The sequence below is a fragment of the Pempheris klunzingeri genome, chromosome 10 (assembly GCF_042242105.1).
Source record: "Pempheris klunzingeri isolate RE-2024b chromosome 10, fPemKlu1.hap1, whole genome shotgun sequence".
Taxonomy (NCBI): Eukaryota; Metazoa; Chordata; class Actinopteri; order Acropomatiformes; family Pempheridae; genus Pempheris; species Pempheris klunzingeri.
This window is the reverse complement of record NC_092021.1, coordinates 22709671-22726686: the sequence shown is the minus strand read 5'-3', so window position 1 is coordinate 22726686 and position 17016 is coordinate 22709671. Positions and strand designations below refer to the sequence as shown.

Sequence of the window (17016 nt, the reverse complement as noted above, 5' to 3'; positions counted from 1 at the left end):
TTCCTTTACTTTTGCACGGTAATGCAGTCTTTAAAAAGCTTGTGTTTTTTGGCTTGTGGTGCTTACATGTGCATACATCCGCTATCTCAACACAGTGTTTCCCAAACTTTTTTCTCATTCACAGCAGGCCTGTCTATAAATCGTGAGAATGAATTGTTCCTGATCATTTTCACTGCGATCAGCTCATTTTTATAATAAAATGTGTGAAGTATCAACAAAAATTTGACGACCAAGTTTGGGTTTGTCTGCCCAGTGCATAGCCTCACAACATGCACAGATAATATATGTTAAGTTTGCAAAGTATAATGTCAGCACACATTCATATCTATCATCTGTTTTGGGGCTAATGAGCAGTTAACTGGGAGTTAAGTGCTCTCTTCACTCCTCACTCATGGGAAGGCATTTGTCAGTCACCGTCCCTGCTGATATTTTTCCAAGTAAGTCCCAATTTAAACATGTGACATTTAGTCACAAGTGATTAACCTTATGGCTCTGTGCTGTAATCAGAAGTGTGTGCCAACTATGGGAGAAGGAACTAGGCTACACAATCCATGATTGTTACAGATTTTAATTCAATTTTATCCAACCAAGGGGTGTTTCACTGCTAAAGGTTAGTCTTGCTAATTGTCTTTCAGTCTGGACCAAATGTCACTTGCTTTAGAGCACTACTTACAGCTTTAACACACACACACACACACACACACACACACACACACACACACACACACAGAATACGCTGAGCAGAATGATTTTTAATCAGCCAATGCAACCCACCTCGACACTTCCTCTCTTTGTGTTTGGAATTACAATGACATCAGTAGCAGCACGATTTAACAGTTCAGACAATCCATTCATTAAGCAAGGCAGAGCATTGAATCATTTTTGGACATTTCTGGCAGCGATGCAATGATCCGATTCAGGTTATTGGTATTTGGCCAATGCGGGTTTAAAATTCTGGATGGAGTATCTGTGACAGTGAAAATCTGACACATTCTGCAATTCAATTTCATCTTAAGCATTGCTTTGTCTCGCAAGAGGCTGAAGCCAGAAGCACAAATAGGCAACACAGCTGGAAAGCCATTCTCAAGGTTGTTTATTACTCGTCTCATGCCTGCATTTTAGAAGTGCACATGTGCATTTCTCTTGAAACAGGCAAATATGCAAATAATAAGGAGATCACAGTTAAAAATAATGTACAAAGGATATTTTTTGTTCCTATTTTTACGTGAAAAAAATGACAATAGCAACATGAATTTAATGCTTCCATGAACATTTATTGCCACCATGTGGCAATAGATGTTCATTGGAGCATTATCTAGCGTGCATGCTCTATTTTTTTATTTTTCATATTTATTGTGTGCTTCCACATACTTTTTTTCTCCATTATTATATGTATGTTTTAATAATAATTTGAATTAAATAATTAAAACAAAGAGGATCAATATCTAATCAGTAGGCATCAGTGGTATCTAGTCAGTAGCACTGACTGATATTCATTCTGCTATACTAGTCAGGAGAAATGCTATGGACATGATCAGAGCCACACTGATTTGGTGATGCTGCACACATCTTAATCTTTATATCTCATTGTCATCCAGGGATGCATTCTATTATAAGATATCCCAATAATTGTAATATGGAGATATTCCATATTCTATCAATGGTAGCCCATGCTGCCGTTTCAGATTAGTCTCAGGCTTGGAGAGAAAGATAAGCAAATAACTAGTTTTGTTGTTGCTGCCTCATCCTGTGTGAACGTACCCGCTTGCTTTTAGCCCCAGAGCTTGCATCTGTTGTAAAATGGATAGTAGTCATCATCAGTGGTCTGTCAGGAGTAGAGGGTAGTGTCTTCCCGTTCCATCTGTCATTATGCTGTTAGTGTTATTGCTGTATTTGTTTACTGTAGGTTCCCTTTCAGACCAGCATCCCCTGTTTATCTCCCTTATTTAGCTGTTTATTTGGGGAATAGGAGGAAAAATCTTTGGCCAGAGGCATCACAGTGAGGAACTCGATCAATAGCCACTATCTGGATCCCCGTTCAAAGCCTGACCAAGATGCATTACCTTTTGGTAATTGTCACCACAAGCAATTTAGGGACTACGCCTGTTGACAGAGCACAGTATCACTGCACCTTTACCACTGGGTCAAGATCAGTGCTCTCTTTTTTTTCAAAATCAATGTGTAATCAATGTGCTGGTGTGTTTGTTTAACTCTGGGTTAGGACTGGGGCTATCTTTAAAGATACCACCTCTTCTTGTAATGTGGATAATGTGGTTTGTTTACACCTTACAGTAGAGATTTATGCTCTTCTTCCCCTCAGGTGCTTCGTGTGGTGCGTTTGATTAAAATTTCCCCAGCTCTGGAGGACTTTGTGTATAAGATATTTGGTCCAGGTAAAAAACTCGGCAGCCTGGTGGTGTTCACAGCCAGCCTCCTCATCGTCATGTCCGCCATCAGCCTGCAGATGTTCTGCTTTGTGGAGGAGTTGGACCGTTTCACCACATTTCCCCGGGTAAGGAACCACTTCCATTCACCAAGAGGGCGGTCTGCATGCTGCAAGTGATCAACTGAAGAAAGCTTCAATGGATCTGGTCATATCTTTATTTTATTTTCTTGGATGCGTTTTTGTTATTTTAGTTAACATGCAAAAATGAATGACAACTTGTTGGAAAAAACACCTTAGTCACATACCTTAGCACGAATGGCTGATTTATTGAACCGGTTTTACTCTAATTTTAGAGTTTAGATTCTGTTCCAGTCAGGTTAACTATTGCCAACATTTCGTTAGTCATTTAGTTAGAGCCAGCTCACTTTGTATCGTAGTATTTCGAATTGTACAATTGAAGCAGATCAAATCAACAAACCCTCTAAAGACTTAATTCATCTGCTCAACGCACACTTTGTCTGAATATGACCTCATGATTAAACAATTTTCTCTAAGGAAAACATGAAAGGTAATTGAAATAGGAAGGTACAGGTAGTTTATGAAATACACTATATAAAAACTCAGAAATTCATATGAGCAGCTCCAGAAGGACACTTCAGACAAGCAATGGGGAGGCTTGCAGATGTTGATGATGGGTTGCATGATGGGTCGACAGATGTGGTACCTCCTTTGATTTCTAAGTGCTCATGAGTTTCTTTCCCTCTCATTAGCCACATCTTTCCATCCTCATGTTTTTTTTTTTTCCTCCCCTCCAACATTTCACTGATCCCAGGCACAGCGGGACGTGAAGGGTTGCTCGTAAACAGATGCCACTTGTATGCTGTGTTACCCTTCTGCCTCTCATTTTCCCTCTTCGTTTCCGTATCGCTCTCGCCTCACACACCCACATGTACGCACACAGACGTGCACACATCATCGTTAATGATGTTTGGCTGTCTCCCCTACGGGCAGACCTGTTGCTGGGTTTATCTTTATCTGCAGTGACTGGGACACGGGCGCAGGTGGGAGGGGCCGGGAAGGGAGGGGGCCGCTGTCTGGAGGTGAGATGCTAAGGAGGAAGCGCAGGCGTGCCATTTGACTCCAGGGGCCAGAGTGTTACAGCTGGCTGTTCCCTACACCTTCATCTGACCTCTACCGAGCAGAGCAGAGGGCAGCAGAGCAGAGGGGAAAAAAAAGATGGCTGTCTCCTCACTTCCTCTCTTCTTTCTACAGCTTATGTTTAAAAATCTCCCTATCACTAACTAGAGATGGACGGTCAGAAGGGGGTATGCACATCAGCTGTGTGATATTTGCTCTCCTGTGAAAAAGCATGTTTCAAATGTCAGATCTGTCTGCTTCCTCTGTGTAATTTCCTCCCTGTCCTCTGTCTTACTTTCCCTCTCCTCACCGCTTCCACTTGTGAACTCGGTGCCCCCTCTAGCCTTTTGCCTCTCTCACTCTCTCTTATGCTGTGCTTTCCTCCCTGTAGGCATTCATGTCCATGTTCCAAATCCTAACCCAGGAGGGCTGGGTAGATGTCATGGACCAGACTCTGGTGGCTGTAGGTCATATGTGGGCTCCTGTAGTAGCCATTTACTTCATCCTCTACCATCTGTTTGCTACCCTGGTGAGGAAGTTACTGTGCTGTTTCAAATAAAGTCAAATAAGTTGAAGAGACTGTTAAATTGGAGTTTTTAGAGTGTGTGCAGGATTCAGTCCGCACTGATGTTCTATAGTTTTGTCAGTAAAAGCAGGTTGGGAAAAATAAGTTGCAAAAAGATACATGGATTGTTTTCTCAAAGCATTCAATAAGTGCCCCCATCCCTTCAGTGTTCTCTCAAGTGGTACGTCTAATCACAGTTAATCAGACTAGCAGGCGTAAGAAGTGCTGACATTTCAGTGTTTGGCCTTCTGATATGAGAAGCCATCAGGCAGCGCAGTCTCTGGATGACTCACACTTCACCCCAGACAGACGGGATGTCTTCCAGAACAGAACTAGCAACAAATGCGGTTGCAGAGCAGACTTTATTCTTGTTTTAAATCTTGTTTTTATTATGATTTTTATAATGGCGTTAACATATTGTAATGTGTCCGCACAACATGTGTTCTTATGCACGTGCTCTTGTTGCATTTTAGATTCTGCTCAGTCTTTTTGTGGCTGTTATCTTGGACAATCTAGAGTTGGATGAAGACTTGAAGAAGCTCAAGCAGGTAAGAGCTTTATGTGAATTATTTCCAGAGACTAAAAAAAGTGCATGCTCAGATCTGTAAGGGCAATCACTGCATATACAGTCCTACTGACGTGAAGTAGCTACTAAACAGTCAGTACATTAAGGACTGACCAAGCAGTAGACATTTAGATGATAATGTGCCGTTATCATCCACTTAAGACCCTAAAACTTGCTAACTGTTATCACCTATTACAGTCAGGTATCACTGATGATACTCTAACTCTCTAATTATGAGAAACTCACTTTGGCGGAAAGTTTAAGAGAAATGTGACAAGGTTTCTAGAGCATGTGTTAATGTTTTTGAAATCAGTTAGTATTAAACTGCACCTACTGATAATTATCAACAGATTCATATATTTATACATCAGGTGTTAAGTTTAAAGGAATAGTCAAACTGTTAGTTTAACTGTATCTGTGGATGACACGTACTTCTACCTTCGTGAGATGCCCGACCCTGGTGAGTGTCACACAGGGCCATATCAGCCTCATGCTGCAGGATAGGTAGGTAAAGGAGGAATATCCACAGATGCGCCGTTACTAAAGACAAAAAGCTCATTATTGCTTTTGCCGTCAATTGTGGCAAGTCTTTCTGGCAACAGATCCAAACCTGAGTGGCCTTGCTCATATGCTTCTGTGTGTTCTGTCATTGGATTTTTTCGATGAGCTGATCCTTCTCTGTTAGCTGACTGTTGGCTAACTGTATCCATATTTTGTTCCTGTGCTGTGAGTTTCCGAAATTGACCCTTGAGTGCCTCCAAGTGTGCAACAATTGCACATGTTACGTGAGGTGAGAGCACTGCAGAGTCTCCCACCTCATCCACTGATGGAAACTTGGAAAAAAAAAAATCCCTTCCTGACTCGCTTCTTCCATCTTTGATTGAAATTCCTCCATTCTGTCATATGGCTGGATGGCATGTGTTTGTTTTACAGTCCTGCAATATTGTTATTAATCTACAAGATTAGTTCAGTGACCCAGACATTGTCACTGAAATTTGCTGCCTCCTCTGCGCCGCTCTGGACAAGAAAAAACTCCTGAATAGACATGTGTCACTCCAATATGTGCGACAGCACTGTTACATGTGAAAGCCATCGAGTTTTAGAAGAGGAAAAAAACTGACAGCTTTCACCACAGAGTCTGTAACATGACAGTTCAGCACTTACTTCTTTGGCAACGAGTCACTCTGTGTGTAGCATGCAGTGTGTCTGCATCACTTGTGGAACCACATCGTTTACAAGGTAAGTCATAGACGGTCGCTTGAGAGGTTATTAAACGATCCATTGTGGCTCACAAGACCGTCTGCACACTTGGAATAATAATACAGCCAATTGGTCAGCAAGTTTCAATAATATGTAGCCAACTAGTTTGCTGTTATAGATTGGTGCTGCACAATGATTTAGCATAGGTTAGCTAGTTCTCATGATCGCATGAGGATTCATGGGCAGCGTATCATCAATAGTGTGTAATTAAATGTTTATGTTTTTTTCTTTGCATGAATACACCAATATGTCTTTGGCCAATGTCTTTTGGTCTGTTAGTTGATTGGTTGGTAGAACGCAAGAAGAAGAACACGGAGCAAAAGAAGCGATAGCGTTTTCTTCTTTTGGTGATGTTAATTTACCGAGTCCATGCAAAGTGCTGATCCTGATCACCCATGACAGCCAGGGTGATCACTTCTGTCTGCTGCTTGCCATTTCTGCTTGTTGTTTGCTGCTACTTTTTATTTAAGAGCAGAGCACTTTATGTTGCTACCCTGGAAAGAGTGACAGGGTTGTATTATGTGCCCACATGTGGGCGGGGCTCTGGTTAATTTCTTCATTCTCACAGTTTTGGGGCTTTCCTCTAGAGGGCTGAATAAGTGGCCAATTAACTTTAAAAAAGCAAAACCCTGTTGTGTGAAAAATCTAGCGCTTACACACATTCATATACACACACACACACACACACACGGTCTGTCTGCTAGTCGTTGCTCAGCGGGTAAATCTTAATAAGCAGTTTCTGTCACCAACTGTAAATGAAATGTGGTTGCAGATGAATTTTTTTGAAGGGACGCTGGGTTTTGAAGGGTTACAGATGATCGGTCTCTGCTTCTGTTTGTGGCCATAAAATACATAAATTAATCAATATATAATAACTCTGACGTGAAACGGTTTACACGCACATACACATGCGCACAAAGACGCTGTGTACACTCAAAGCTGGCTGGCAGGTTCTCAGCTTGCCCGGGCAGGTTATTTCCCACCCACAGCTGAGTGATCAGGCGCAGTGACTGTAAAATTGCCTATTTTACAGGTGCTTCAATCATGGATACGGAGACTGTCTAAAAATAGACCATACATTGTGATCACCCTCCCACAAGACAAGGCTTCTGCAAACATTTGGCAAAACCTCAATGACACGGCCAACCTTTCTGTGAGAAAACACGTGGGCTTTGAGGAATGAGAAACCAATTACGGCATACTAGATGAATAATTTTTGCCTGCTGTTTGATGAATGACTTCATTGAGTTGGTAATGTTTGTTGTTTGTCATTAATGTAACTTGTGTCCATGGCAAGCTCTTTAAAAAAGGAAAAAATGACCATGTACAGAAAAGCTAGCTCAAACACCCACTCTGTTTCAGTCAGTATTGTGGATATGGAATGGATATTAATCAATATATAGTTTGACACAGAAAAGCCATGTGTGCATTCTCCTTTTAATCCTTTCTTCTTCACAGTTGGTCGAACACGCAGACAGTTGCTGTGCTCAAATTAATTGGAAATAATGGGACAACAAATTGAAGCTGAATAAACTATTCAAAGAGTGTGTTCATGCAAATCATAGAATTTTGTCTCGGTGTTATTTTTAGTCAAATACAGGATGGTTTGAGTGTTTTTGGCAGAAAGCGAAAGTTAACAATACAGGTAATAATGTATACTGTTACACTGTTGGTGGCATAGTTAGGTAATTATTGGCTAAACTGTACAAATAAACCAATCACACTTTCAATTTGTAACCACTGTAAAATGACGGTTTTGAAAGTAGTTTGTGACGGTGTATGTTGCCCTAACATCTAATTTCCCACCATGCTCCGTGTGTGTCAGATTTTATCAGTTAAAAACCATTCAAACATGTCAGCTCCCCTTAGACCCCATTGTGTTTTGCCTCTACCCATGGAAGATGGTGTGTGGTTGCAGGTGTGCAGCGGCGTCTGTCACACTGAAATGAAAATTCACACGTTCAGCCGAGCTTTGAACCATAAGGCCCGTCTGCACCACACAATTACGCATGATGATAGCAAACCATTCTTCAAATTGTTTTCCATATATGTTGGCAAGTCACTTCCAATGTCTTGTTCTATGTGACATCCATTATGCTCTTGCACTTTTGACAAAAATAAGAAGCAATCACTGTCAACACATAATGAATGTATTGATTTACTTTGATTTAGTGAATTTATTAATGTGAATTTATCACCTCTTGGTGATCTCCTTATCACAGTAGCTCGCACAGCTCTAATGATTATTAACTCCAGAGTACGATGGCTGGCTAGCTTCCTATGTTAAGCCACTTCCTTTGTAAATTAACATCGTCGTTCAGTCAGCCAAAAGTTTGACTGACCCATCTTGGGAATTCATTTTTACTTTCAAGCTTAACAGCACAGCAACACCGTTTTTAAAGCAGCTTTGCGAGTATTCTACTGCAGAGTCAGTAGGTGAATATAGAAAGGGAAATACCTGTGAGTCATAACGTAACAAAAAAAGAACACACACACCTTAGAGGCCAATTTGTCTGACTGCTGGTACGTACAGGATCACCTCATAACTTGGAGCTGGGAATTAAAACAAATAACTGTAATAGACTGCGACCTAATATGACTTCTGTAGGTCATGTAAGAGTGCACTTAAACAGCTTTTATCTTTCAACTTCATAAAGTTGACCATTCACAGATATCAGCTCCATTATTGCCTGCATCATCTGTACTCAGTGGGACATTAATGATGCAGATCAGCGTGGATGGAGTTACCAGGCAACATGTTTTGGTCGTCATCATGTTGTTATCGGGGCTTGTTAACATTTCCACCTTCACACTACATGTGTATAAGCTACTTTTCCTTGACTGTCGCTGCAGCCAGGTGTGTGTGTGTGTGTGTGTGTGTGTGTGTGTGTGTGTGTGTGTGTGTGTGTGTGAAGCAGCAGGACTACCGTGTCTGCCCATGTTGCTGATTTGATAATGACATCATCAATAAGGCACGTAGCTAAAAACATCTGTCATCGTTTGTATGCTGATTGCAGTCCAGCCTTTCAGGGGAATGACTTGCATCTGTCAACCTCGACAGACCATTTGTCTTGATTTGGTTTTTCATCCGAGGAAAAAAAAAAAAAGCTTGAAACGGCAGCAGAAGCACAGAGGCTTGTGGGTATTTGCACTGTGATCAAGCGTATCAGTGTTAGCTCGCTGTGCTGTTATATCTGGTTGCTTTAATGTTGTGTGATGTGAGCTGTTGGCAAGTGGAACACTTCTGAGTGTGTGAATTGCAATCACAGCCTGAGAACAGGAGTTAAAGTCATTCGCTTTCAATACACACAAGCCCATATACACACAGGTGTTTGTGCATACACACTGACATGCGCACACATAAACACACGTGTACGTACACTTAGAGTGGTTATTAACATTTAGTGAAGTGAGAGTAAGCAGGGCTGCAGCTAATGAACAACCGGTTTATTCCACCATACTGATGAGCCAGAAGCTTAGAAGTAGCAGAAATTTCTTATCAGCACAAACAAACACACAACCACACGCACACACAACCACACACACACACACACACACACACGCTCAGATACATGCATGTGTGCACCAGTGCATGCTCCACTCATCAATGTTGATTAGGATAATGCATTTATTGCGTGAAATTAGGTTTGCTAGAACTTTTTAATGAAACGAAGCCTGGGACAGGAGAAAGGTTAGGCAGCAGAGGAAAGCAGAAGTGAAGGGAGGAAGTACACTACCCCCCACCCACCCCACCTCCCTTGGGAGTCCCTTGTGGATTTGTTTTTGAGCTTTGTTGCAAAAAATGTGAGGAGGCCGACATTCTTACTCTACTTGTAACCTTTTGTTCTTTTCCAGAGATAGATGCAGAGAATGCTTTAAATCATTTTCTCATTTTTTTTAATAACTTGCCATCAAACCACAGTTGGCAGTGACCATAAAACCGCAGACACTTCAAGGCATACACCTAAAATGCCAAAGTGCTGCCCAGAAACACCTTTTTTTGTTTTCTATCAGTAGACGACAACAAGGATGGGCCAGTGGCTGCATGTGATTTGAAACACAAGTTTCTCTATAAGACGTTGTTGCTGCCCGTTATTGCTTTAGCTTCATCTGTGGTGTCACAGGTCGGTGGGCTTTGTGATGGGAGAGACTGATGGCTCACCCCATCCAACAAATTATTCCTGCCCACAAAGTAATGTCTGCAGAACTAAGGGGAGGCACATGGAAAGGGGAAAATGTTCCTGTGCCGCTAGATATCAACCAAATAGAAAAAGGTGTTTACCCCTAAGGGCAGTGATGTTGATGATAATTTGTGTTTGTGTGTGTCTCTGTGTGTGTGTGGGTATGACTTGTCAGTGGTGATAAATCTGTGTGCGTTTTTGCGTACACACTCATTTTTTTGCATTTCTTTCCGTGTTTGATACATTTTCACTTTCACACAAACGGGTCCTCCAGCCAGGAAGATGAGTCATGATTTGGGAAATGTGCATGGAATTTGTGCAAGTACGAAGAAAAGCTAAAAAAGCGAAGCTGCCTTACCGTCATGTGCAGTCTGTTTACGTAACGCATGCAGACAAACAGACGTTTGAATCATTTGCACATCGAGCTCTGACACCTCGTATTCTTTCCTTTGACATTTTTATGCCTCCACACCAGCAGCAGCTGTGGCAGGAGGCATTGTGTTTACAGGTTGTCGGTATGTCCGTCTGATTCTCTGGAACGCAATATTTAAGGAAACTGTCTGAGAAAATGTCTTAATATTTGGCACAAAATTCCGATTTGACTCAAGAATTAACTGATTAAATTTTGGGTGGTCAAAGGTCAAGGTCACTTTGACCTCAGGTCTGTACTGTTCTCGGGAATGTGATATTTTAGGAGAACGTTCCTGGAGGAAATGTCTTTACATCAGTCACAACTGTCCACTTGGACGGATGAACTCATTCGAATTTGGTGGTCAAAGGTCACTGTGACCTCACAAAACACAGTTTTGGTCATAACTCGTGAATTTATACACTAACTATGACAAATGTTCTCACAAATGTCTAATTGGACAAAATAATGTAATAAACAATTTTCTGGCTATTATTCAATCCCATAACTCAGGAGCCGAGGGGGAGATCGGGACTATATTTCACATGGTGGTGTCACATCTTGGGTGTGAATAAATTGACCAGGCCTGTATATTAGCTGATATTAGGTAACTGAAGATACAGTATGCATGATGTTTGACAAGAGAGAGATCATATCATATTTTATAAGCAGTCAAATGCTGCTTCGTCTGTTCACCAGAAAGCTCCCACAAGTTTATTATTCACCTGATGAATAAATCCACATCGTACACATCATGGTTACAGTTCCGTAACGGGCCACTTGACTCTGAATATGTTGTTTTTGCTGACCTCCAGTGGTTTACTTTCTCACCTCTCTGCAGTGATGTACAGGTGTACACCAGGGTGTGACTTCGCTTTGAGGTGGGATTACAGGCGAAACCAACTTCAACAAGAGTGGACAGTGAGACTGGTTTTCTGCTTAGCGTTCAAACAAATTCTGGGGATTTCGACAAAAATGATTGTATCTTAAAGAATTTACTAGCTTGTGACACCTCTCATGGTCTTCTTTATGAGGACCTTGATGATAAAAATCCAATCAAATTTAAGCCTGGAAAGCGGGTTAGTTCTGTTTTAGCAGAAAGAGAAGATGAACCAGTCAAAGCAGAACAATTTCCAAAATTTGGTTCATGAAAGGACACTCATTCAAATGCATTCCTTTCACTTTCCGGCCTGGCTATGCTCCTTGTAATTTCTCAAGGGTTGGCAGATCCATTGTAGTCTGCTCATGTGTGTAATCAGAAGCCTCTGGCCTTTGTTATTTTAGAGCCAGACCCACAATGGCCCACGGAAAGGATTTCCTCCACACACACTTGAGGATAATATTTTATGGTAAATATTAAACTTTTAGATTACCACACCATCTGATCAGTTAAAAAACTGCAGAAATGATAAAGCAGCCTGTTTTGCTTCACAGCTTGTACCATCTAACCATACTGCCAGGAAGTGCAAGCGACCCACACATGCTAGATTTTGACTTGTTGTTGTTCGAGGATTTATGGCTGGACATGACAAACGGATGTGTGTGTGTGTCAGTAATTGTGTGTGTCATTGCCCCATAGAGGTCTATGTGGGCATCAGTTGTGTTATTATGAATCACGACGGATGACTGCTCTCTCCGATCCCTAATATATTATCAGTTTAACAGACGCTTGACGGTTGTTAGGGAGGGCTCACTGCCAGATGAACATCCTTTAAAAGAAACACTGTGGGGAGTTCCACAGACCAAAGACAGAGGGTGTGATGTGACAAAGAGGTAATTAGATTGCGGCCCCAGTGTGTCAGGCTTGTCAAAGTTGGCGTGGAGAGAAGCACGGCAGTGACAGTATGTGGTCGTCAGCTGAGTTGCTTCCATCTTCTTGTTTCATGTGTGTCAGCCGAACAGAGTATGATCCGGCGGTGACTGCGAGAGATCAGACGGGAGGGGAAGGAGGTGGGTGAGGTAGATGGAGTGAGCAATAGAGGTGGAGGAATAGATAAACACATGGGAGGGGAGGGAGAGGAAGGAGAACAGGAGGGGAGGGAAGAAGGAGCCTTGCTTTGGGTATAAATGAGGTTTAGGATAAGTGTCCCTGTTCCACAGCTGTGACAGGAACACACAGTGTCGCCGTGGCGACAGTGACACGATAGGAGCTCTTCTCTCCAAAAAGCACCTGATTCTTCTCAATATTGAAGTCGATGTGTGTGCATACTGTATGGGGAGGTGTGTCTGGACATGTGCATTCTGTCTGCTCTGTGCCACAGTGGACATTTTGTTAAGGAGAATTTAGTTTGATCAAATGCGTTATGGAGTCATTGTATTATGGCTTCCCACCAAGGATTTCATTATTTATTAATTAAACTAAAAGCCTGTCCTCCATTTGCGTGATTTAATGGACCAAGGACTTATTTGGGGATTTAGTGGAGGAGAAGAAAGGCAAGGAAGATGGAGAGAGCAAAGAAGAGAGGAGCGCTCCCCTTGGAGAATCCTAATACAATGCCTTCTTATCTTTTGAATTTCACCTTCAGTTTTCTATTGGAAGACATTCAAGACCTTGTGCCTCTGCCTTTTTCTAAAACTAGCACGAACACATATACACACACTAACACACATTCACATCATTACCCATGTATGAAGGGCAAATAATGTAATTTATTTATTTATTTTTTATGTTGGCACTTTGCTGCAATCACACATTCATTTTGCTCAAATTTTTTACTGGACGTTTTGGTTAAAACTCAAACTCAAGTATAACATTCCTGCAAACAGATGTTGCAAAAACAAAGAACTGAAATGAATGCAAAATGTGGCCCGCTAGTTCACCATGGCTCAGCCCTTACTGCAAAGAATAGCAAGTGAATGTCTTAGTTAAGTCATTGATAGTGCAGTGAAAAATGGTATAAACCTGAACCACAAGCTTAAGGATATCTGGAAAACCCAAGACCTGAACCCAAAGGCACATTATATACTATATAGTTTGGGATATTGCGGTAATGGTATTAATATTATCTGCAGTCATTTTGGCTATTGGAGGTTGCTATTAGAGGTTTATAGGTTGTGTGGCTTTACAGCAGCTCCACAACATGGCTCATTACCCAGCTAATGAAAGTAGAGGGTGACCCTGCTAACTCGCTTTCCGCTCTTCCACCCCTGGGTATTATGGCTGGACTGGCCCAAGGCCGGGGGAACCCAACCAAGACTGCGAGGAAAAGTGGAGTGCAAATAGGTTAGTATGTATGACAGCGACCACACACACTTTGAGATCTCTACGTATACCAACATATATACTAGATTATAGATGAAACATATAGATGGAACGGTGAAACACAGATACAGTACATACATATAAACACTATTTTTTTATCCTGGTGTGCCAATAAGTATCCAACAGACTGAATGATGGATCACAGAGTTGTATTGACACTAAAATGTGCAGCCAATGATCACACATACACACACATTGTCACACATGCACAGCTGTTGTCTGGTGTTTGTTGGTGAATGGCAGGCTCCGATATCTGAATGGTAAAATGGAGATGACTCTACGCACATCCTCCCACATGCAAGTGCAGAGTGTGTGTGTGTGTGTGTGTGTGTGTGTGTGTGTGTGTGTGTGTGTGTGTGTGTGTGTGTGTGTGTGTGTGTGTGTGTGTGTGTGGCCAGCGGTTTTGTGGGCGGCTGTTCGTCAAGTCCACCTTGTTCAACTGGCTGGATATTCACACTGTTATGTTTGCGTGCCTCTGAGCCACTTTGGCAGGACTGATCAGCGGAATTACACAGATAAAACAAGTATTCACAGTCATGTCAGTCAGTAACTAGTGCTAATAACAGGAAAAAGCTTTAGAAAGATGACAGATTGTTATTTTTTATGCTGCCATATCGGTGTTTTACAAGTTTGCTTGCAGTGAGAGAGCAGTGAGTCGTTGATGATCAGATTGAGGGTCCAACCTCCAGATAGGTTAGTCATTCTGTTAAATGTCATCATGCTATCATCAGGGAGCTGCCTTGGAGGGAACTTAGTAGCTGGTCCTGCAGCTATGAAATAAAGCTCTCATGACAGCTTGAGCATCTTGTATGCAATCATGCTTGTTGTACGAGGTATTAATACTAAATGCAATACTAAGTAGTGCCATTATACATGACTTTTACTTACTTGTCCCATCAAAAAGGAGCTTTTTTTTTTGCTTAAATGCTTTTCCTCCCAGCTGGTCTTCACTCCATACTGTATTAGACTCTTCAGAAGCTTATCTGAGGCCATTTTGATGCTGACTACTTTATCTTCCCCCCCCCCATGCTCCCACTAGACCACGGCTATGGCTGAATTTGGTCTAATGCTAATCGTCAGCATTAGTTTTTCTTCCTCTCTCAGCGTTGGTCAGGAAAGCTGTGGAAATCCCGGACGGAAAGCTCCCTAGCTCAGCCGAGCCTGAAATTGGCTTGAATGGAGTGGGAAGCAGTGGCAGGTCACCTGAATGAGTCTCAAGGCAAAACACATTAGTCTCGGCTCCATTGTTGCGCCACCATACACTAAATCTCACCCGTGGCAAAGCGTGGCAGTAAGTTTGATTTATCAACCACTCACTGTGACATAAAGAGGACCACAGAGACATTTTCTCCGACACACACTCGCACAGGTGGAACGTACATAACGCACATGTTGGTTTTACACGCACACGCACACACACACACACACACACACTAACACATACACACATGCACTCAATAAGCATAGTGCTCCTCCATTAACACTGCAACTGGAATATATGATTTTTTTGGTCATGTAAAAGCAGCAGATGCAATCTGTAAACACAACCTTGACATATCACTATAAATTTGATACGGCAAACTTGCTGTTTAATGCGCCGCCATGTTCACCGGCTAGTCAACGTTGCCTGTCTGCTATTTGTTGCTGCATAGTTGCTATACAGTGGGTTTTGGGGCCTTTTAGCTTGATGAGAGTGGTGAGACTTATCCAAAATAGAAAAAACAAATCCACGAGGTTGAGGACGCGAAGATGCTTGATGAAACCAAGAGGAGAGTGAGAGTGAGAGAGTAGAGTCAAGTGATCACTGTGAGGGTTCATTAATACAAGCGATACCTTTCACATAGGCTACAAGGAGTTAGGTGATTCATTGTTGATACAGAAATATTGATTATACCTGCATTAAGTACACTGACGGAAAGAAATATGCCAAGTGCATATAAATACATATATTGTAACATGCACTTTGATATAGCAGAAAGTGATTCCTCTTCCATGATGCAGTAACACGTAAAACCATTGATTTATAGATTTTGCCAGAACGTGCTCTGTTCTTGAACTCTTGCTTGACCATCTGCACTTTATTGATCCTAAGTATTGACCGGATAGAAGGCCCAATGTATTAGCACGTACAGTTTATAGTGATCTATGGCCACTTACTAGTGCACCTACTCACCAGGTAAAGCTTTTACTGAACAGCATCAGTAATTAAAGGAAGTGTTCATTTGGTACTGTCGCTGAGAAACATTTATTCTAACACTGGCCTCCTGGAAATTATTTCCTATAAGGTGTGGTAGCACCTCATTAAACAAAATATCTAAATGGTGCATGATAGAGTGGACTCTGTTTTCCCAGAGTAAATTGAAATGAAATTCAGTGCATCCTTTGCTTATTTATTTCCACAGTAGGTGGGTCCCCAGATGCAGCATATAAATAAATTAACAGATAAATTGAAGTGCATGAATAAGTGTGCATCACTCACACTATACTAGTTATGAGAAACGGTTTTAACAGCAATTCTTTTTGAATGTCTAAGTCTGTTTCGCTCCCTGCAGCACTCTTTTTTTTTTTTCCTCTTTTGGGAAAATAGAAAAGAAGGAAGAATGGGAGATCAGTGGGGGAAGCGGGCGGTGGGACTGGGGCAGTCTTACATAAAGAGATGTAGATAGATACTCACTTTGATGGAGAAGAACAGATTCTTTTTGCGAGGTGGAGAAAGAGAGATGAGAACACAAAGAGCAGCAAAGGACAATACATGGCACAGAAAGTTTCTCTGTAATGGGATACTGCTGCAGATAAGGGTGTAGAGCCTTGGCTAAACTGTACATCTCGCTGAGTTGGCCCAATTGATTAGGACCTTTGGGAACAGTAGGGTCCATATTAATTCTGCTGTGTGTTTGTGTTTGTGTGTGTGTGTGTGTGTGTGTGTGGGCGCGCATGCATGCGTGCTTGCTTGGTTGTGAATTTTTGTTTGTGTGTGTTTGCCGGGAATTCAGCAACCAAATGTACAGGTACTATTTGAGATGACTGCAGCACTTTCTACAAGTTTCACCCCGAGAACTGCAGCGCTAGAAAGAAGCTCACTATTTTGCTCAACATATTTTTATTTTCAAATCAATGCTGCTGAAGCAGATATAGTATAAGACGGCGTTTTGTTTGTTGCATTGAGCCGCATTAGATCCACAACCCAGTTGTCTATTTGTAATCATCCTTTAAGTTTTGTCTCATGCTATTTTCTCATTCATTTCCTCCTG

The 17016-nt window shown here is 41.8% G+C and overlaps 1 protein-coding gene across 1 annotated transcript in view; it reads left to right on the top strand.

Moving 5' to 3' along the window:
- Nucleotides 1-17016, top strand: part of nalcn (sodium leak channel, non-selective) — a 60683-nt gene that overhangs the window by 27161 nt on the left and 16506 nt on the right. The window contains exons 13-15 of the mRNA XM_070837822.1: nt 2321-2512; nt 3915-4052; nt 4562-4636. Of these exons, the coding sequence (XP_070693923.1) occupies nt 2321-2512; nt 3915-4052; nt 4562-4636 (405 nt within the window). The remainder of the gene's footprint in view (nt 1-2320; nt 2513-3914; nt 4053-4561; nt 4637-17016) is intronic.